The 19,138-nt window shown below is 45.1% G+C and overlaps 1 protein-coding gene across 1 annotated transcript; it reads right to left on the bottom strand.

Moving 5' to 3' along the window:
- Positions 1 to 4,570: 4,570 nt before the first annotated feature.
- LOC140897298 (olfactory receptor 12D1) lies at positions 4,571 to 5,512 on the bottom strand. The gene has a single exon (XM_073309745.1). The coding sequence runs from the start codon at positions 5,510 to 5,512 to the stop codon at positions 4,571 to 4,573; it is 942 nt and encodes a 313-aa protein (XP_073165846.1).
- Positions 5,513 to 19,138: the final 13,626 nt, after the last annotated feature.

Consider the following 19,138-nt stretch of genomic DNA (forward strand, 5'->3'; position numbering starts at 1 on the left):
TCTGACCTATTCATGATGACAACAGCACCTCCTTTGTCAGCCTTTTTGATTATGATGTCAGAGTTGTTTCTGAGGCTGTGGATGGCATTGTGTTCTGCACGGCTGAGGTTATGGGGCAAGTGATGCTGCTTTTCCACAATTTCAGCCCGTGCACGTCGGCGGAAGCACTCTATGTAGAAGTCCAGTCTTAATTATCATACACATTGTAAGGAGAGTGATCACTTTAGATAAGCTATTACCAGCAGGAGAGTGGGGTGGGAGGAGGTATTGTTTCATGGTCTCTGTGTATATAATGTCTTCTGCAGCTTCCACAGTATGCATCCGATGAAGTGAGCTGTAGCTCACAAAAGCTTATGCTGAAATAAATTGGTTAGTCTCTAAGGTGCCACAAGTCCTCCTTTTCTTTTTGCGAATACAGAGTAACACGGCTGTTACTCTGAAACCTGTAACAAAAGCCTTAAGCTTTGAGCAGGGGCTTGGACTAGATGACCTCCTGAGGTCCCTTCCAACCCTGATATTCTATGATTCTATGATTAATAAAATCATGATAAAACACATCTACAGCTTCCCCCCATCCACTTAATCCTGCCAAAGAAGCAAATAAGATTGGTCTGAAATGATTTGTTCTTGACAAATCCATGGTGGCTATTACCTATCGCTATATTATCCTCTAGGTTTGAACAAATTGAATGTTTAATAATTGGTTCCAGTATCTTTCCAGGTATCAAAGTTAGACTGACTTGTCTATAATTCCCCAGGCCCTCTTTATTCCCTTTTGAAGATATGTTTGCCCTTCTCTGTTCCCGTGGGACCTCACCCATCTTCCAAGCGTTCTCAAAGATGATCATGAATGGTTCCAAGATTGCTTCAGCTAGTTCTGTATGTATTCTAGGATGACATTCATGAGGTTCTGCTGACTTCAGCTACGTCTACACTTGCAGAAGTAGAGCGCCGGGAGTTAAACCGACCCTCAGGGACAGCAGCAGGGAAAGCGTTGCTGTGTGTTCACACTGTGCTCCTTGTGACGGTGGAGCATGTCCGCATTAGCAGCTCTTGCAATGCCACAGAAAGCAGTGCATTGTGGTAGCCATCCCAGTGTGCAAGTGGATGCAGTGTACTTTGGAAAGAGTTTGCAACACCTAATGGGGCAGGCACAGCATCACATGATGCAGGTTTTCCAATCCTATTGTCCCAGGGCATCCTACTAGATTGCCAGTTGCTTTTCAAATGGTGGGAAGTGTGTTGTATGTATGTGGGGGGAGAGAGACCGTGTGTTTTGGGGGACAGAGCATGTGTCAGCAAGCTGTCTTATAAGTTCAGACAGTGGCAGGGAGAAGGGGAAAACCCCAACATCAACCCCCACGCCCCGCCTCTCTCTCTCTCTCTCTCTCTCTCTCTCTCACACACACACACACACGCACAAATGCCTGCCTCTGAAGCAGGAGCATTCCACAGTAATGGTTTGCTTTGTGTCCCGGAGCAGATAAGCAGCCGGCTGTGAGAAACGGAGCTTTGAAAGGGGATATCCACATATCTGCTGCACAGTTCAAAACAATGGTGAGAGTGGTCACTTGACTTCAAGGGATTATGGGACATTTCTGGAGGCCAATCACAGTGCAGTAACGCAACACATTGTCCACACTGACACCGCAGCACTTCAGCCCAGGTGCAGAAAGCTCTATGCTTCTTGTTGGAGGTGGATTACTAGGGGCGCTCCAGCTGCGGAGTCCAGGCACTCTAAGTGCCTTGCCAGTGTGGACACCTCAGGATTTAGGGCGTCCGGGGCTGATTTAATGCACTCTAACTTGCAAGTGTAGACAAGGCCTTCAATGCATCCAACTTACCAAACTATTCTTTAACATGTTCTTTTCCTGCTTTGTACTGAGATCCTTCCCCTTTGTTGTTAATATTAATTATTTCAAGCATCTGAGGCTAGACACTCAAAGGGGTTTAGGCACTTACCTGAAACTTTGGGCACCTAAATCCCAGAAACAGGCCATGTTGGGATTCACAAAATCCCCTCCAAACCCTGGAGATGCCTAAATTTGGTGCCCAAGTTCTTGCAGTCAAAATTCCCTGTGCACCTAATGTTTCTTCCTTTGAGCAGGCGAACTGCATCTAGGCATGGTCAGAACTCAGGCCCCTGTAGGTGAGCTCATACAAAATGGGCCTGCATGGGAACCTCCCTCATAACTTTTAGCCCAGTGGTTACAAGACTCACCTAGGATGTTAGAGACCCAGGTTCTAGTCCCCCAGCCACCTAAGGGGGAGAAGGGATTTAAACAGGGGTGTCCCACATCTCTGGTGCATCGCCTAACCATTGGGTTATGCATTATTCTGATGTGTGACTTGTTAGGGGGGCTTATTCCTTCACCCACTTACTCCCTGGTCCTCTTTGCATGAACAGAGAGCAACAATACCCGAAGTCCAAAGGTGCAAACAATTTGATGTTTATTGGGGTGAGCTTCCAGCAAGCATGATTCCAGTTTCCTTCCTTAGTGTCCCCCTTCCCAGCTCTGAGCCAAGAGTAGGCTGCCTGGGTTGAAACAGTAGGGAACCCTTATTCCCAGGTTCTCATTCTGGCTCTGGGAGAAGAGTGGGGGTTGTTACCTGCTCCTGCAAACCCTGCCATTTTGCACTTTGAAACTTTTTTTTCTTCCCCTTCTTTCTCTCCATTCCCCCAGGACCAAGTCCCAGCTCCAGTCTCTAAAGGTGGTCTGTTAACTCTGCTTTTGACTTTAAACCCTGTTGTGCCAAATCATCTTTAACTACTCCTAACTAATTTACAACCCTTCAGCAGCCCTTGCTGAAGCAGCACCAAACTTGAAAGATTTCTGGCAGCTTCCCATAATGCTGCCCTTACTTCAAACCTCTCACAAGCAGACTGAAGTGCCTCCTTTCCATGGAAGGCATTCAGTCCCCATGGGCAGGGACCTTCTTCCACTACCCATATACCAAGGAGGGCGGGCTCCTCAGCCACCCCCCATCCCTCTGGGTCCCTTAACAGGGCTCCCTCAATCTCTCCTGTCAAAATTGTTCCACTTTGGATTAAATAAATCAGGACAGGGTATGAGAGAGAAAGGGAAAGACAGCACTAGAAGGATTCTATTGCTTGGTGGTTACAGCCCTCTTCTGCAAGGTGAATAGTTTCTTAGCTAGAACTTTTTTTTTTTTACGGTGATGGGAAGCTGCCCCATTGACCAACTCTCCTCCTTTTTGATCCGGGCTTGGGACAGGCACTGAGAATGGAAAAAGAACGCTTACCAAATACCACCCTTGAATGGAAACCAAACACACAAGAAGAAAGGAGGAATACTGCGAATAACATGGAAAGGAACAGTTCTGAACAACATTAAACATCTCATCAAGAAATGGGAAGATTTGGAGAGAAGGGCAGTTGGCAAGGATGGAAAATGTGGGTAGTTCAATGTGCAGCAAAGCATGGGATGGACTAAGGTTTAAGTGAAAAGTCTGCAAGGTGTGGGAACCAGTATCCAGTCTCCCCATTCCAGTGACTTTTTTTGGTGGAACAGTTTTACACTGAAATGTCTTTGGAGTTGGGTCAGTCTCTCACTATGTTTTCTTACAGTCAATGGGGTTCTGCTCTCATTTGATGCCAAAAAGAGCTACTGTAATATACCACTAATAAATAACAATTAATTTTAACATTTGTCCCACAGCTAGTAATGATGAAGAAATTCTTCTAGGATATTTGACCCACCCACCTACATTGCCTGTTGTGGATTGTCCTCTACTCTCTAGTTTCCTGTGGCTAACACAAATTGTTCTCCTATGCTCTAGTTCCAATTGCTAACTTTACTTTTTGAGCAAGACACAGGATAGATCTCAAGAACCTGGTGCCCAGTGCTGAATGGTACCTACATATATATATTCCATTTCCATTTTCTCTTTTTCAATTCCCATACAAAATCTATGTTAAGATGGAGAAAAGGTTGAGAGTGCACATAAAGTAAACAGGAGTGAAAGACATTACAGAGATGTTTTAATTATTCAAAACAAGTGTTAAAATCCAAGAAGTTCAATTAAGGTTTAAGAAATCCTGATGTGTTGATTTCTGGAAATACACAAATAAGGAACCCAAATCATCTTAATTCTACTCTGTTACAGAAATTACCAACTTCCTATATAACCAAAACTCATTGATATATCGTGCATAGGCTATATTTCAATGATTTTATTTATTTATATGATTAACGGTCATTCCCTCTTCACCTCCATTGTGCTTCTAACTGAAAGTTTCTCCATCACAGAAACTAAGATGGAGTTAAGGTCCAGGATATATGTCAATAATGTGGAGTAGAATACAATACAAGAATGCTTTAATTTTCCCAAAATACACACTGGATATTCACCATTAAAGTTAAACAGAATCCAAATATGTTCTAAGAAATGACATTAGGGTACCCAAATAACCTTAATTCTGCTCTGTAGAGATACCAGAAAGGAGAAAAAATGGGGAAAAAAATGCAGCGTGGCTATAAAAATCTGTAGGTCAACAAAGACTAAAGGTGTTTTAATTGTAAATGAATGGAGTTTCCCTTCATTTAACTCATATTCTTTCAGGGAAAAGTTTTCTGTTCAGGAATTTCTTCAGAGTGGATTTCACCTCCTTATTTTTCAGGGTGTAGATCAGGGGGTTCAGAACTGGGGTGATGATGCAATACATCAGGGTGGGTATCATGTCTCTTTCAGAGGGGAAACCTGGAAAGGAAATCATGTAATTGCTAATGGATGGCATATAGAAAAGAAACACCACAGTGAGGTGGGATGCGCAGGTGGAGAAGGCCTTTCTCCTACTTTCCTGCGAGTGGACCTTCAGGAGGAGGAAGGAGATGATGTAGATGTAGGAGAAGAGCGTGAGGATGAAGGAACTCAGACCAAGGACCCCGGCATCGATGTTGAGCAGGGTCAGGTTGAGGTGCGTGCTGCTGCAGGCAAGGCTCAGCAGGGGCTTGATGTCACAGAAGAAGTGGTAGACGAGGTTGGGGCCACAGAAATGCAGCCGGCAGATCATGACTGTGGACATTAGGGCATGCAGGAAGCCGATGGACCAGGTGGCCGCTGCCAGGAGCAGGCAGGTCTGTGGGCTCATGACCAGCCTGTAGCGCAGCGGGTTGCAGATGGCCACGTAGCGGTCATAGGCCATGACAGCCAGAAGCATGGCCTCACTGCTGCCGAGGAGGTGGAAAAAGTGGAGCTGGGCCAGGCAACCGGCAAAGGAAATGGTCTGGTTCTCAGACAGGAAACCAGACAGCATCTTGGGCACAGCAACCGTGGAAAAGCAGATGTCCAGGCTGGAGAGGTTGCCCAGAAAGAAGTACATGGGGGTGTGGAGCCGGGGCTCGGCCACTATCATGACTATGATGGTCCCATTTCCCAACACATTGGCTATGTAGAGCAGGAGGAAGAAAGGGAAGAGGAGGTGCTTCAGCCCCTTGAGATTGGTCAGGCCTAAGAGGATGAAATCGCTCACCTCTGTCTGGTTCTCCATCGCTGAAGAGATGAGGGAGACACGCTAGATGCAACAATCCTTGCAGTTTGTATTTCTATGAACACCTTCCACACAAGTGTCCCAGATTGCCTGCAAGTCATTAATTAAACCTTCCCAATGAAATGGGTCACCAAATGAAATGAATAGGCAGCAGGTTTAAAACAAACAAAAGTAAGTATTTCTTCACACAACATAGTCAGTCTGTGGAACCCTTTGCCAGAGGATGTTGTGAAGGCCAAGACTAAAAAAGTGTTCAAAATTAATGAGATAAGTTCATGGAGGATAGGTCCATCAATGGCTATGAGTCAGGGTGGACAGGGATTGTGTCACTAGCCTCCGTTTACCAGAATGTGGGATTGGGCGACAGGGGATGGATCACTTGATGATTACCTGGTCTGTTTATTCCCTCTGAAGCACCTGGCATTGGCCATTGTCAGAAGAGAGGAGACTGGTCTGACTCAGTGTAGCCATTCAAATGTTCTTATGTTCCCAGTGCTGCTGAGGGTTAGCCTCCTCATTTTACAGTTGTGGAAATGGAGGTAGAGAGGGGTAATGTGTTATCTATATATCTTTAGCTAGAAAGTTTTATTTGCTTGTAAAGTTAAGAACTTTAAAGCAAGGAAATGCCAGATCATGTACAGTTGCCCACGCCACCATAATGTTGCCCCTTGTGTATCTGTCCTATGCACTGAGCAAAGAAAGGATCTTGTGGAAGAAAACAATATGACCACATCTGCATCTGGAGCTGGGGATGCTATTCCCAGCTTGTGTTCATGGACCCATGCTAGCTCTGCTTCAGATGGTGTGCTAAAAATAGTAGTGTAGCCCTACTGCAAGCTAAATATGAGTCAACCATGTAAAACAGTTGTAAAAAAAGGGAACATCATTCTGGGATGTATGAGCAGGACTGTTGTAAGCAAGACATGAGAAGTAATTCTTCCCCTCTACTTCATGCTGAGATGGCCTCAACTGGAGTATTGTGTCCAGTTCTGGGTGCCGCATTTCAGGAAATATGAGGACAAATTGGAGAAAATCCAGAGAAGAGCAACAAAAATGATTAAAGGTCTAGAAAACATGACCTGTGAGGGAAGATTGAAAAAATTGGGTTTGTTTAGTCTGGAAAAGAGAAGATGAGAGGGGACATGATAACAGTTTTCAAGTACATATGAGGTTGTTACAAGGAGAGGGAAGAAAAATTGTTCTTAACATCTGAGGATAGGACAAGTAGCAATGGGCTTACATAGCAGCAAGGGAGGTTTAGGCTGGACATTAGGAAAAACTTCCTAACTGTCAGGGTGGTTAAACACTGGAATTAGTTACCTAGGGAGGTTGTGGAATCTCTATCATTGGAGATTTTTAAGAGCAGGTTAGACAATAACCTGTCAGAAATGGTCTAGATAATACTTAGTCCTGCCATGAGTGCAGGGGACTGGATTAGATGACCTCTCGGTCCTTTCCAGTCCTATGATTGTATGATAAGCTAGCCCCCCCCCACCCCCCCCAAGTATGTACCCATGGGGTCTGGGTAGGTTTCTACTTGTGGCAGCTGGCCCATGCTGCTTCTTGCCACAGCCATGATTCCAAAGCTGCACTACTATTTCAGCATGCTACCTCAAGCAGGGATAGTATGAGTATGTCTGCACTAGCTGGGAATCACACCCCTTGCACCAAGTGTAGACATAGGCTATGTGATCATCCAATTAAAGTCTCTGTCATAATGCAAACACACCAAAAAGACCAGAATTCACATTCCACAGGCAACTGATGTTTTCTCACTGCTGAGTTAGTTTTCAGAGTAACAGCCATGTTAGTCTGTCTTCGCAAAAAGAAAAGGAGTACTTGTGGCACCTTAGAGACTAACCAATTTATTTGAGCATGAGCTTTCGTGAGCTACAGCTCACTTCATCGGATGCATACTGTGGAAACTGCAGAAGACATTATATACACAGAGACCATGAAACAATGCCTCCTCCCACCCCACTCTCCTGCTGGTAATAGCTTATCTAAAGTGATCATCAAGTTGAGAGAACCTGGATTTGTGCAGGAAATGGCCCACCTTGATTATCATACACATTGTGAAGAGAGTGGTCACTTTGGATGGGCTATTACCAGTAGGAGAGTGAGTTTGTGTGTGTGTGTGGGGTGGGGTGGGGCGGAGGGTGAGAAAACCTGGATTTGTGCTGGAAATGGCCCAACTTGATGATCACTTTAGATAAGCTATTACCAGCAGGACAGCGGGGTGGGAGGAGGCATTGTTTCATGGTCTCTGTGTGTATATAATGTCTTCTGCAGTTTCCACAGTATGCATCCGATGAAATGAGCTGTAGCTCACGAAAGCTCATGCTCAAATAAATTGGTTAGTCTCTAAGGTGCCACAAGTCCTCCTTTTCTTTTTGCTGAGTTAGTGTTTCACTTTGCAACTTAAACAATGTTCATTCACATAAGTGTTGGGTTTTTTTTTGCATTAATTCTGTTATGTTTACCTATAATAAACTGCCATTATATGTTATCATAATGAGCTTAACTCTGAGCACTGCTGCACAAGCTCCTACGACTTAAGCAATGGGGCTAATTATATTAGCTGATGGTAGTAGAAGGGATTTATCCAAGAGGCCAGGGTCATAGGTAGAAGAGTCCAGATGCTGGTTCTGGGACATGGCCAGCAGAGCCCAGCACAGACTCATAGATTTTGGATCTGTCTACACTACAATTAAAAACCAGTTGCTGGCCCATGCTAGCTGATTTGGGCTTGTGGGGCTTGGGATAAGGTGCTGATTTATTGCAATGTAGCTGTCCGGGCTTGGGCTGGAGCTTGAGCTCTAGGACCCTATGAGTTTAAAACTGCAAGCAACCTCTGCCCCATGCTGCAGAGGAAGGTGAAAAACTCCCAGGGCCTCTGCTAATCTAACATGGAGGAAAATTCCTTCCCAACCATAAACATGGTGACCAGTCTCTCTTTCTTTCCACCCCTCCACCCCCACCGCTCTGGCAGCTCCCAAGTATTCCAGTACCTCATGTGTCGCTTCTGCTGCTTCCGAGAGTCAGTAGTCAGCTCATATCCTCTGTAAACCAATCAACTGAAAACAGAATGAAAAAGATAAAATGGGGAGATTGAGAGAGGAGTGATAAAAGAAAAATATGAAATAGAAGAAAGAAAGATTTCATAATCTGGGAACACTGAGGTTTTGCATCTCTAGATAAAGATGTGTGAATCATTATAAGCTATTAAGTTCCATATCATATCTGGATAAACGGATTTCCTTTTGAATCTGAAATATAACTGTCAAGGTTCTTTCCCCACTCTGAACTCTAGGGTACAGATGTGGGGACCTGCATGAAAACCTCCTAAGCTTACGTTTACCAGCTTAGGTTAAAACTTCCCCAAGGTACAAATTAATTTTACCCTTTGTCCTTGGATTTCCACTGCCACCACCAAACTTTATCTGGGTTTACTGGGAAACGTAGTTTGGACACATCTTTCCCCCCAAAATCCTCCCAACCCTTGCACCCCACTTCCTGGGGAAGTTTTGGTGAAAATCCTCACCAATTTGCATAGGTGACCACAGACCCAAACCCTTGGATCTTAGAACAACGAAAAAGCATTCAGTTTCCTTACAAGAAGACTTTTAATAGAAGTAAAGGAATCACCTCCGTAAAATCAGGATGGTAGATACCTTACAGGGTAATTAGATTCAAAACATAGAGAATCCCTCTAGGCAAAACCTTAAGTTACAAAAAAGACACACAGACAGGGATAGTCATTCTATTCAGCACAGCTCTTTTCTCAGCCATTTAAAGAAATCATAATCTAACACATACCTAGCTAGATTACTTACTAAAAGTTCTAAGACTCCATTCCTGTTCTGTCCCCGGCAAAAGCATCATACAGACAGCCCCAGACCCTTTGTTTTTCTCCCTCCTCCCAGCTTTTGAAAGTATCTTGTCTCCTCATTGATCATTTTGGTCAGGTGCCAGCAAGGTTACCTTTAGCTTCTTAACCCTTTACAGGTGAGAGGATTTTTCCTCTGGCCAGGAGGGATTTTAAAGGGGTTTACCCTTCCCTTTATATTTATGACAATAACAATGGCATGGGATAAAGTCCACTGCGGGGGAGATTTCGGAGAGGATTGAACACTGGATGCTCAGCAAACCTTGAACCGTGTGCAAATGAGCCACCTTTTATCACAGTCACACTCTCTGTAACAACCAAACTGTCAGCAGGGACAGTGCCTTCCATCTGGGACATGATTCTTGTACCATCTGAGAATTTGAATTAGAAAATAAACAAGACCTATGTTTGCCAGAAAGATGGAAATTGACAATATTGTGAGGACTAGAGTTTGTTGAAAAGCATAAAGAAAAGCAACTGATTTGCAGAAGTTTTTATGAGCAGAACCACTCAATTTCAGTGAACAGTATTTGTGTAATGAAATAGTTCCTTGTGAGAGGATGAGAAACACCAAACACTAGTATGGTATGTAGAGGTTGTAGAAGCAAAGCATGTCAGCTGAGAACAAAGTTGTTGGAGGGATATTAATGGCCAAGTCTCATTAAAATGAATGACTTTCAGTGTGAGTTGGGTGCACAGGCCTCTTTGCAAATCCCAGACAAATATACTAAAATCAACGGGTAACATAATTGAAGTATAAGCATCTGAACAGAACTGAGGAAGACATAATCTGGCTCCAGAGCTCAGGGACTAGAGCATATTTCCAATTGTATTTAGTCATCCAAAGATGCAGATAGGCACCTGGTGGAATTTACACAATCACCTAAGTGAGTTAGGCACCTAACCCTCAGCTCACTTGATGAGGTGCTCTGTCCCCCTCTAGTGGAGGCTAGGTTTTGTGGAGAGGCTGATGTGTTGCAAAGGCCTTCCTCCACAGAACTGTATCTTTTAGCCAAGGCAGTAGGAGCTTATGCTTTACTATCCAGACCTCCTAGATTTGATTCCTGATGCAGGTATATCCCGCTGAAAAAAATCAACATTTTTTGAGAAAGGCTAATCCTTAATAGAAAACATAAAAATGTAAGAATAAAAGGGACCTCAAGAGGTCATGAAGTCCATTTTATTTCCCCTTTCCCCACCATGCTGAGGCAGTATTAAGTCTACCTAGTATGTAAGGGACCAGTATGACTGCTCAGAGCTCAAGTATGAAACTGCAGAAAAACCTGAGAGTCTCTGGATTAAGTTTAGAAGTGTGAGCAACAAGGGTGATGTCGTGGTGGGAGTCTGCTATAGACCACTGGACCAGGGAGATGAGGTGGATGAGGCTTTCTTCAGGCAACTCACAGAAGTTACTAGATTGCAGGTCCTGGTTCTCATGGGAGACTTCAATCATCCTGATATCTGCTGGGAGAGCAATACAGTGGTGCACAGACAATCCAGGAAGATTTTGGAAAGTGTAGGGGACAATTTCCTGGTGCAAGTGTTGGAGGAACCAACTAGGGGCAGAGCTCTTCTTGACCTGCTGCTCATAAACCAGGAAGAATTAGGAGGGGAAGCTAAAGTGGATGGGAACCTGGGAGGCAGTGACCATGAGATCGTCGAGTTCAGGATCCTGACACAGGGAAGAAAGGAAAGCAGCAGAATACGGACCCTGGACTTCAGAAAAGCAGACTTTGACAACTTCAGGAAACCGATGGGCAGGATCCTCTGGAAGAATAACATGAGGGGGAAAGGAGTCCAGGATAGCTGGCTGTATTTTAAAGAATCCTTATTGAGGTTACAGGGAAAAACCATCCCGATGTGTAGAAAGAACAGTAAATATGGCAGGCGACCAGCTTGGCTTAACAGTGAAATCCTTGCTGATCTTAAACACAAAAAAGAAGCTTACAAGAAATGGAAGATTGGACAAATGACCAGGGAAGAATATAAAAATATTGCTCGGGCATGGAGGAGTGAAATCGGGAAGGCCAAATCACACCTGGAGTTGCAGCTAGCAAGAGATGTTAAGAGTAACAAGAAGGGTTTCTTCAGGTATGTTAGCAAGAAGAAGAAAGTCAAGGAAAGTGTGGGTCCCTTACTGAATGAGGGCAGCAACCTACTGACAGAGGATGTGGAAAAAGCTAATGTACTCAATGATTTTTTTGCCTCTGTCTTCACGAACAAGGTCAGCTCCCAGACTACTACACTGGGCAGCACAGCATGGGGAGGAGGTGACCAGCCCTCTGTGGAGAAAGAAGTGGTTCGGGACTATTTAGAAAAGCTGGACGAGCACAAGTCCATGGGGCCGGATGCGCTGCATCCAAGAGTGCTAAAGGAGTCGGCGGATGTGATTGCAGAGCCATTGGCCATTATCTTTGAAAACTCATGGTGATCGGGGGAAGTCCAGGACAACTGGAAAAAGGCTAATGTAGTGCCCATCTTTAAAAAAGGGAAGAAGGAGGATCCTGGGAACTACAGGCCAGTCAGCCTCACCTCAGTCCCTGGAAAAATCATGGAGCAGGTGCTCAAGGAATCAATTCTGAAGCACTTGCATGAGAGGAAAGTGATCAGGAACAGTCAGCATGGATTCACCAAGGGCAAGTTATGCCTGACTAATCTAATTGCCTTCTATGAAGAGATAACTGCCGCTGTGGATGAGGGGAAATTAATGGACCTGTTGTTCCTTGACTTTAGCAAAGCTTTTGACACGGTCTCCCACAGTATTCTTGCCAGCAAATTAAAGAAGTATGGGCTGGATGAATGGACTATAAGGTGGATAGAAAGTTGGCTAGATTGTCAGGCTCAACGGGTAGTGATCAATGGCTCCATGTCTAGTTGGCAGCCGGTATCAAGTGGAGTGCCCAAGGGTCAGTCCTGGGGCTGGTTTTGTTCAATATCTTCATAAACGATCTGGAGGACGGTGTGGATTGCACCCTCAGCAAGTTTGCAGATGACACTAAACTGGGAGGAGAGGTAGATATGCTGGAGGGTAGGGATAGGATACAGAGGGCCCTAGACAAATGAGAGGATTGGGCCAAAAGAAGTCTGATGAGGTTCAACAAGGACAAGTGCAGAGTGCTGCACTTAGGATGGAAGAATCCCATATACTGCTACAGACTAGGGACCGAATGGCTAGGCAGCAGTTCTGCAGAAAAGGACCTAGGGGTTACAGTGGACGAGAAGCTGGATATGAGTCAGCAGTGTGCCCTTGTTGCCAAGAAGGCCACTGGCATTTTGGGATGTATAAGTAGGGGCATTGCCAGCAGATCGAGGGACGTGATTGTTCCCCTCTATTTGACATTGATGAGGCCTCATCTGGAGTACTGTGTCCAGTTTTGGGCCCCACACTACATGAAGGATGTGGAAAAATTGGAAAACGTCCAGCAGAAGGCAACAAAAATGATGAGGGGTCTGGAACACATGACTTATGAGGAGAGGCTGAGGGAACTGGGATTGTTCAGTCTGTGGAAGAGAAGAATGAGGGGGGAGTCTCAGCTGTTTCAACTACCTGAAAGGAGGTTCCAAAGAGGATGGCTCTAGACTGTTCTCAGTGGTAGCAGATGACAGAACAAGGAGTAATGGTCTCAAGTTGCAGTGGGGGAGGTTTAGGTTGGATATTAGGAAAAACTTTTTCACTAGGAGGATGGTGAAACACTGGAATGCGTTACCTAGGGAGGTGGTGGAATCTCCTTCCTTAGAAGTTTTTAAGGTCAGGCTTGACGAAGCCCTGTCTGGGATGATTTAATTGGGGATTATCCCATTAAACAACATCATTTTGAATTTCAGTCCTCTCCTGCAAAGTGTTGCAGCCCCTTCCAGCTTAGTATCATCTGTAAATTTTATAACCATATCTTCATCCAAGTTGTTAATGGAAATAATGAATAGCACCAGTCTCCAGGACAGACTCCTGTGAATATGTCCTTCCAGTCAACCTCGTATACACACAGTAATTTCATCTAGACTCTATTTCCCTAGTTTAATTATCAGATTGTCATGAAAGACTGTTTCAAGAGATTTAATAACATCAAGATATGTCACATTTACTGCTTCCCCTATATCCATTAGGCCAACAACTCTATCAAATAAGGAAATTAGATTGGTTTGAGATGATTTGTTCGTGACAAATCTGTGTTTGCTGTTACTTATCACCTAGGTTCGATGACTAATTTTAGTTATATAGAAAATAAGTACTGAAACCCAAGAATTTCCCAATTAATGTTTGTCATAAAAATAAAGGGAAGGGTAAACACTGTTAAAATCCCTCCTGGCCAGAGAAAAAACCCTTTCACCTCTAAAGGGCTAAGAAGCTAGGATAACCTTGCTGGCACCTGACCAAAATGACCAATGAGGAGACAAGATACTTTCAAAAGCTGGGGGGAGGGAGAAACAAAGCCTCTCTCTCTGTCTGTGTGATGCTTTTGCTGGGGACAGAACAGGAATGGTGTCTTAGAACTTAGTAAGTAATCTAGCTAGATATGCGTTAGATAAATGGCTGAGAAAAATAAGCTGTGCTGAATGGAATGTATATTCCTGTTTTTGTGTCTTTTTGTAACTTAAAGTTTTGCCTAGAGGGATTCTCTATGTTTTGAATCTAATTACCCTGTAAGGTATTTACCATCCTGATTTTAACAGAGGGGATTCTTTTTACTTTTTCTTCGATTAAAATTCTTCTTTTAAGAAACTGAATGCTTTTTCATTGTTCTTAAGATCCAAGGGTTTGGGTCTGGGGTCACCTATGCAAATTGGTGAGGATTTTTATCAAGCCTTCCCCAGGAAAGGGGGTGTAGGGTTTGGGAAGGATTTTTGGGTGGAAAGACGTTTCCAAACAGACTCTTTCCTAATAATACCGGTTAGATGTTTGGTGGTGGCAGCGAAAGTCCAAAGGCAAAAGGTAAAATAGTTTGTACCTTGGGGAAGTTTTAACGTGATCTGGTAAAAGTAAGCTTAGGAGGTTTTCATGCAGGTCCCCACATCTGTACCCTAGAGTTCAGAGTGGGGAAGGAACCTTGACATGGTGGCAGAGCTGTGGGATTAACCTGAAATCATTTTGAGATCAATTTGAGATTTTTTGAACCAGAAGCACAGATTTTAAAAAGGATTTTTTTTCCTTTGGGCTGTTGGAAAGCAGTTTTAAACTGAAAGCAGTTAGAGGGTTTTTTTTTCTCTGCTTGGGGGCCAGAGCAGAGACAAAAGGGAATTGTCTTTTGTGAGCTGGAGTTTTCTCTACCTAAAGCCAGGGTAGTTAACCTCCTGCAGGGAAATTCACCAGTCTTCACAGACCTGAGAAGTTTCTTTTTTTTTTTTTTTTTTAACCTAAGAGCAACTAGAGGGGTTTTCTGCCTATTTGCCTGGAGACAAAGGTGTTTTTTTTTTTTTTAAAGGATTTTTCTGTAGGCTGACAATCACTATCAGAGAACATAGGTATCCGGACAGCACAGCAAAATTTTACAAGCCAAGTTTATTTTTGTTTTCTTTCTAACTCTCAGATGTAAAGTTAGTTAAAAACAGAGAGGTTAGGATGACAGACTCCACAGTTCACCAAAAGCTGGAATTAGCCAGATTTGAGGCTGAGGAAAAACAAAAGGAACACGAAAGACAGATATAACTCATGCGGATGGAAATGGAGAAGAAGGAAAAAAAAAAGAGGAAGCATGCACTGGAGATGGAGAAGGCAAAGGCTCAGGAGAATATACTAACAAACCCTAGCAATGCTTCTCCAGGTACCACTTCCCATCCCAGAAAGTTCCCCACCCACAAGGCAGGTGATGATACCGAAGCCTTCTTAGAAAACTTTGAAAGGGCCTGTCTTGGGTACAGCATCTCTACAGACCAATACATGGTAGAGCTGAGGCCGCAACTCAGTGGACCCTTAGCTGAGGTGGTGGCTGAAATGCCTAAGGAACACATGAACCAGTATGAACTGTTTAAAATTAAGGCAAGAGTCAGAATGGGGCTAACACCCGAGCATTCCTGTCAGCGGTTCAGAGCCCTAAAGTGGAAACCAGATGTGTCATTTACCCGACATGCCTACCACATTGTGAAACATTGGGATGCCTGGATATCAGGAGCAAGTGTTAAATCTCCAGAAGATTTGCCCTTCCTACTACAAATGGAGTAGTTCTTAGAGGGTGTTCCTGAGGAAATAGAAAGATACATCCTAGATGGGAAGCTCAAAACTGTAATCGAGGCAGGGGAGATTGGAGCCAAATGGGTGGAGATGGCAGAAATGAAAAAAAAATGGTCGCAGTTGGAATGGATACCAGAAAGGACAACCTCAGACCACACCCTACTACCGGGGGCCACCCAAGGCCCCAACTACCCCCCAAGGAACACTCCAGCCACCTTTTCGTCATGCCACACCGTTCTCTAGCAACCCACCTCACCCCAGTGACCAGTCAGCTGGATGATGTTTTAAATGTAATGAGCCAGGGCATGTAAATGCCAACTGCCCCAAGAATCCCAACAGATTACAGTTCATTGCACCAGAATCACACCAGAGGTCCTCAGGCCCAGACACCTCCCAGATACCCTTGGAGCGGAGGGAAACTGTGAGTGTGGGTGGGAAGAAGGTCACTGCGTGGAGGGACATCGGAGCACAAGTGTTGGCTATCCATGCTTCCTTAGTGGACCCCAATTTAATCAACCCAGAGATCCAAGTGACGATTCAACCCTTCAAGTCCAACTCTTTCAATTTGCCTACAGCCAAGTTGCCTGTCCAGTACAAGGGCTGGTCAGGAACGTGGAATTTTGCAGTCTATGATGATTATCCCATCCCCATGCTGTTGGGGGAAGACTTGGCCAATCGTGTGAAGCCAGCAAAGACGGTGGGATTGGTCACCCGCAGCCAGGCGAAACAAGCCATGACGTCTAGCTCTGTTCCAGAAACTTCTACCAGGACCCGGTTAGAGGTGATGGACCCAGACCCCAGGCCAATGTCTGCAACAACAGTAGTAGATCCAGTCCCAGAGACCCAGACAGAGCCAGTCCCAGAACCGGAACCAACCAAACAACCAGCATCAGACCCATTGCCAGCACTGAATCCAATACTTGCAACCTCAACACCAGAGGGCCCCAGTGAAACTGAACCGGCAGCGGCCGATAACCCTACACAAGAGGCTCAGCTGGAGCCTGAACCCCAACATAGTGCCCTAGCTGAGAACGGTTCACAGTCCACGGAAGTAGCCCCATCCCTGTACATCGCTTCCAAAGGGACCAAGCCTAGGTCCACAATCCAATGAGGAACTGATGTCTCCAGCATCAAGGGAACAGTTCCAGGCTGAATAGGAAGCAGATGAAAGCCTCCAGAGCGCTTGGATGGCGGCACAGCACCTGCCACCTCTCAACTCTTCTAATCGATCCAGGTTTGTTGTAGAAAGAGGACTTTTATACAAGGAAACTCTTTCTGGTGGACACCAGGAAGACTGGCATCCTCAGAGACAGTTGGTAGTTCCAACTAAATACCGGGCCAGGCTCTTGAGCTTAGCCCACGATCACCCTAGTGGCCATGCTGGGGTGAACAGGACCAAAGACCGGCTGGGGAGATCATTCCACTGGGAGGGAATGGGCAAGAATGTTTCTACCTATGTCCGGTCTTGTGAGGTATGCCAAAAAATGGGAAAACCCCAAGACCAGGTCAAAGCCCCTCTCCAGCCACTCCCCATCATTGAAGTTCCATTTCAGCGAGTAGCTGTGGATAGTCTGGGTCCTTTTCCGAAAAAGACACCCAGAGGAAAGCAGTACATACTGACTTTCATGGATTTTGCCACCCGATGGCCGGAAGCAGTAGGTCTAAGAAACACCAGGGCTAAAAGTGTGTGCCAGGCAGTAGCAGACATTTTTGCCAGGGTAGGTGGGCCCGCCGACATCCTCACAGATGCAGGAACTAATTTCCTGGCAGGAACTATGGAAAGCCTTTGGAAAGCTCATGGGGTAAATCAGTTGGTTGCCACTCCTTACCACCATCAAACAAATGGCATGGTGGAGAAGTTTAATGGAACTTTGGGGGCCATGATACGTAAATTCATAAATGAGCACTCCAATGATTGGGACCTAGTGTTGCAGCAGTTGCTCTTTGCCTATGGACCTGTACCCCATCCCAGTTTAGGGTTTTCACCATTTGAACTTGTATATGGCTGCCAGGTTAAGGGGCCATTACAGTTGGTGAAGCAGCAATGGGAGGGATTTACACCTTCTCCAGGAACTAACATTCTGGACTTTGTAACCAAACTACAAAACACCCTCCAAACCTCTCTAGCCGTTCCTAAAGATAATCTACAGGATGCTCAAAAAGAGCAAAAAGCGTGGTATGATAAACATGCCAGAGAGCGTTCCTTCAAAGTAGGGGACCAGGTCATAGTCTTAAAGGTGCTCCAGGCCCATAAAATGGAAGCATTGTGGGAAGGGCCATTCACAGTCCAGGAGCGCCTGGGAGCTGTTAATTATCTCATAGCATTCCCCACCTCCAACCGAAAGCCTAAGGTGTACCATATTAATTCTCTGAAGCCATTTTATTCCAGAGAATTAAAGGTTTGTCAGTTTACAGCCCAGAGAGGAGATGACGCTGAGTGGCCTGAAGGTGTCTACTATGTAGGGAAAAGCGATGGTGGCGTGGAAGAGGTCAACCGCTCCATGACCCTTGGGGGTCTGCAGCGACAGCAGATCAAGGAGCTGTGCACTAGCTATGCTCCAACATTCTCAGCCACCCCAGGACTGACTGAATGGGCATACCACTCCATTGACACAGATAATGCTCACCCAATTAAAGTCCGACCTTACCGGGTGTCTCCTCAAGCTAAAACTGCTATAGAACGGGAGATCCAGGATATGTTACAGATGGGTGTAATCCGCCCCTCTGGAAGTGCATGGGCATCTCCAGTGGTTCTAGTTCCCAAACCAGATGGGGAGATACGTTTTTGCATGGACTACTGTAAGCTAAATGCTGTAACTCGCCCAGACAACTATCCAATGCCACACACAGATGAACTATAAGAGAAACTGGGACGGGCCCAGTTCATCTCTACCTTGGACTTAACCAAGGGGTACTGGCAGGTACCACTAGATGAATCCGCCAAGGAAAGGTCAGCCTTCATCACACATGTTGGGCTGTGTAAATTAATGTGCTCCCTTTCGGGCTGTGGAATGCACCCACCACCTTCCCAAAACTTGTAGATGGTCTCCTAGCAGGATTGGGAGAATATACAGTCTCCTACCTTGACGATGTGGCCATATTTTTGGATTCCTGGGCAGAACACCTGGAACATCTACAAAAAATCTTTGAGCACATAAGGGAGGCAGGACTAACTATTAAGGCTAAGAAGTGTCAAATAGGCCTAAACAGAGTGACTTACTTTGGACACCAGGTGGGTCAAGGAACTATCAACCCCCTACAGGCCAAAGTGGATGCTTTCCAAAAGTGACCTGTCCCAAAGTCAAAGAAACAGGTTCAATCCTTCTTAGGCTTGGCCGGATATTAGAGGCAATTTGTACCGCAATACAGCCAAATCGCCGCCCCACTGACAGACCCAACCAAAAAGAAAGAGTCAAATGCCTTTCAGTGGACCGAAGAGTGTCAGAAGGCCTTTAACCAGCTTAAAGTGAGACTCATGTCTGATCCTGTGCAAAGGGCCCCAGACTCTAACAAACCATTCCTAGTAACCACAGATGCATCCGAGAGTGGTGTGGGAGCATTTTTAATGCAA

Source organism: Lepidochelys kempii, chromosome 13 (genome assembly GCF_965140285.1).
Source record: "Lepidochelys kempii isolate rLepKem1 chromosome 13, rLepKem1.hap1, whole genome shotgun sequence".
Taxonomy (NCBI): domain Eukaryota; kingdom Metazoa; phylum Chordata; order Testudines; family Cheloniidae; genus Lepidochelys; species Lepidochelys kempii.

Bases quoted from the DNA above. Each gene is read 5' to 3' on its own strand.
- LOC140897298 (XM_073309745.1), bottom strand. From the start codon at position 5,512: ATGGAGAACCAGACAGAGGTGAGCGATTTCATCCTCTTAGGCCTGACC.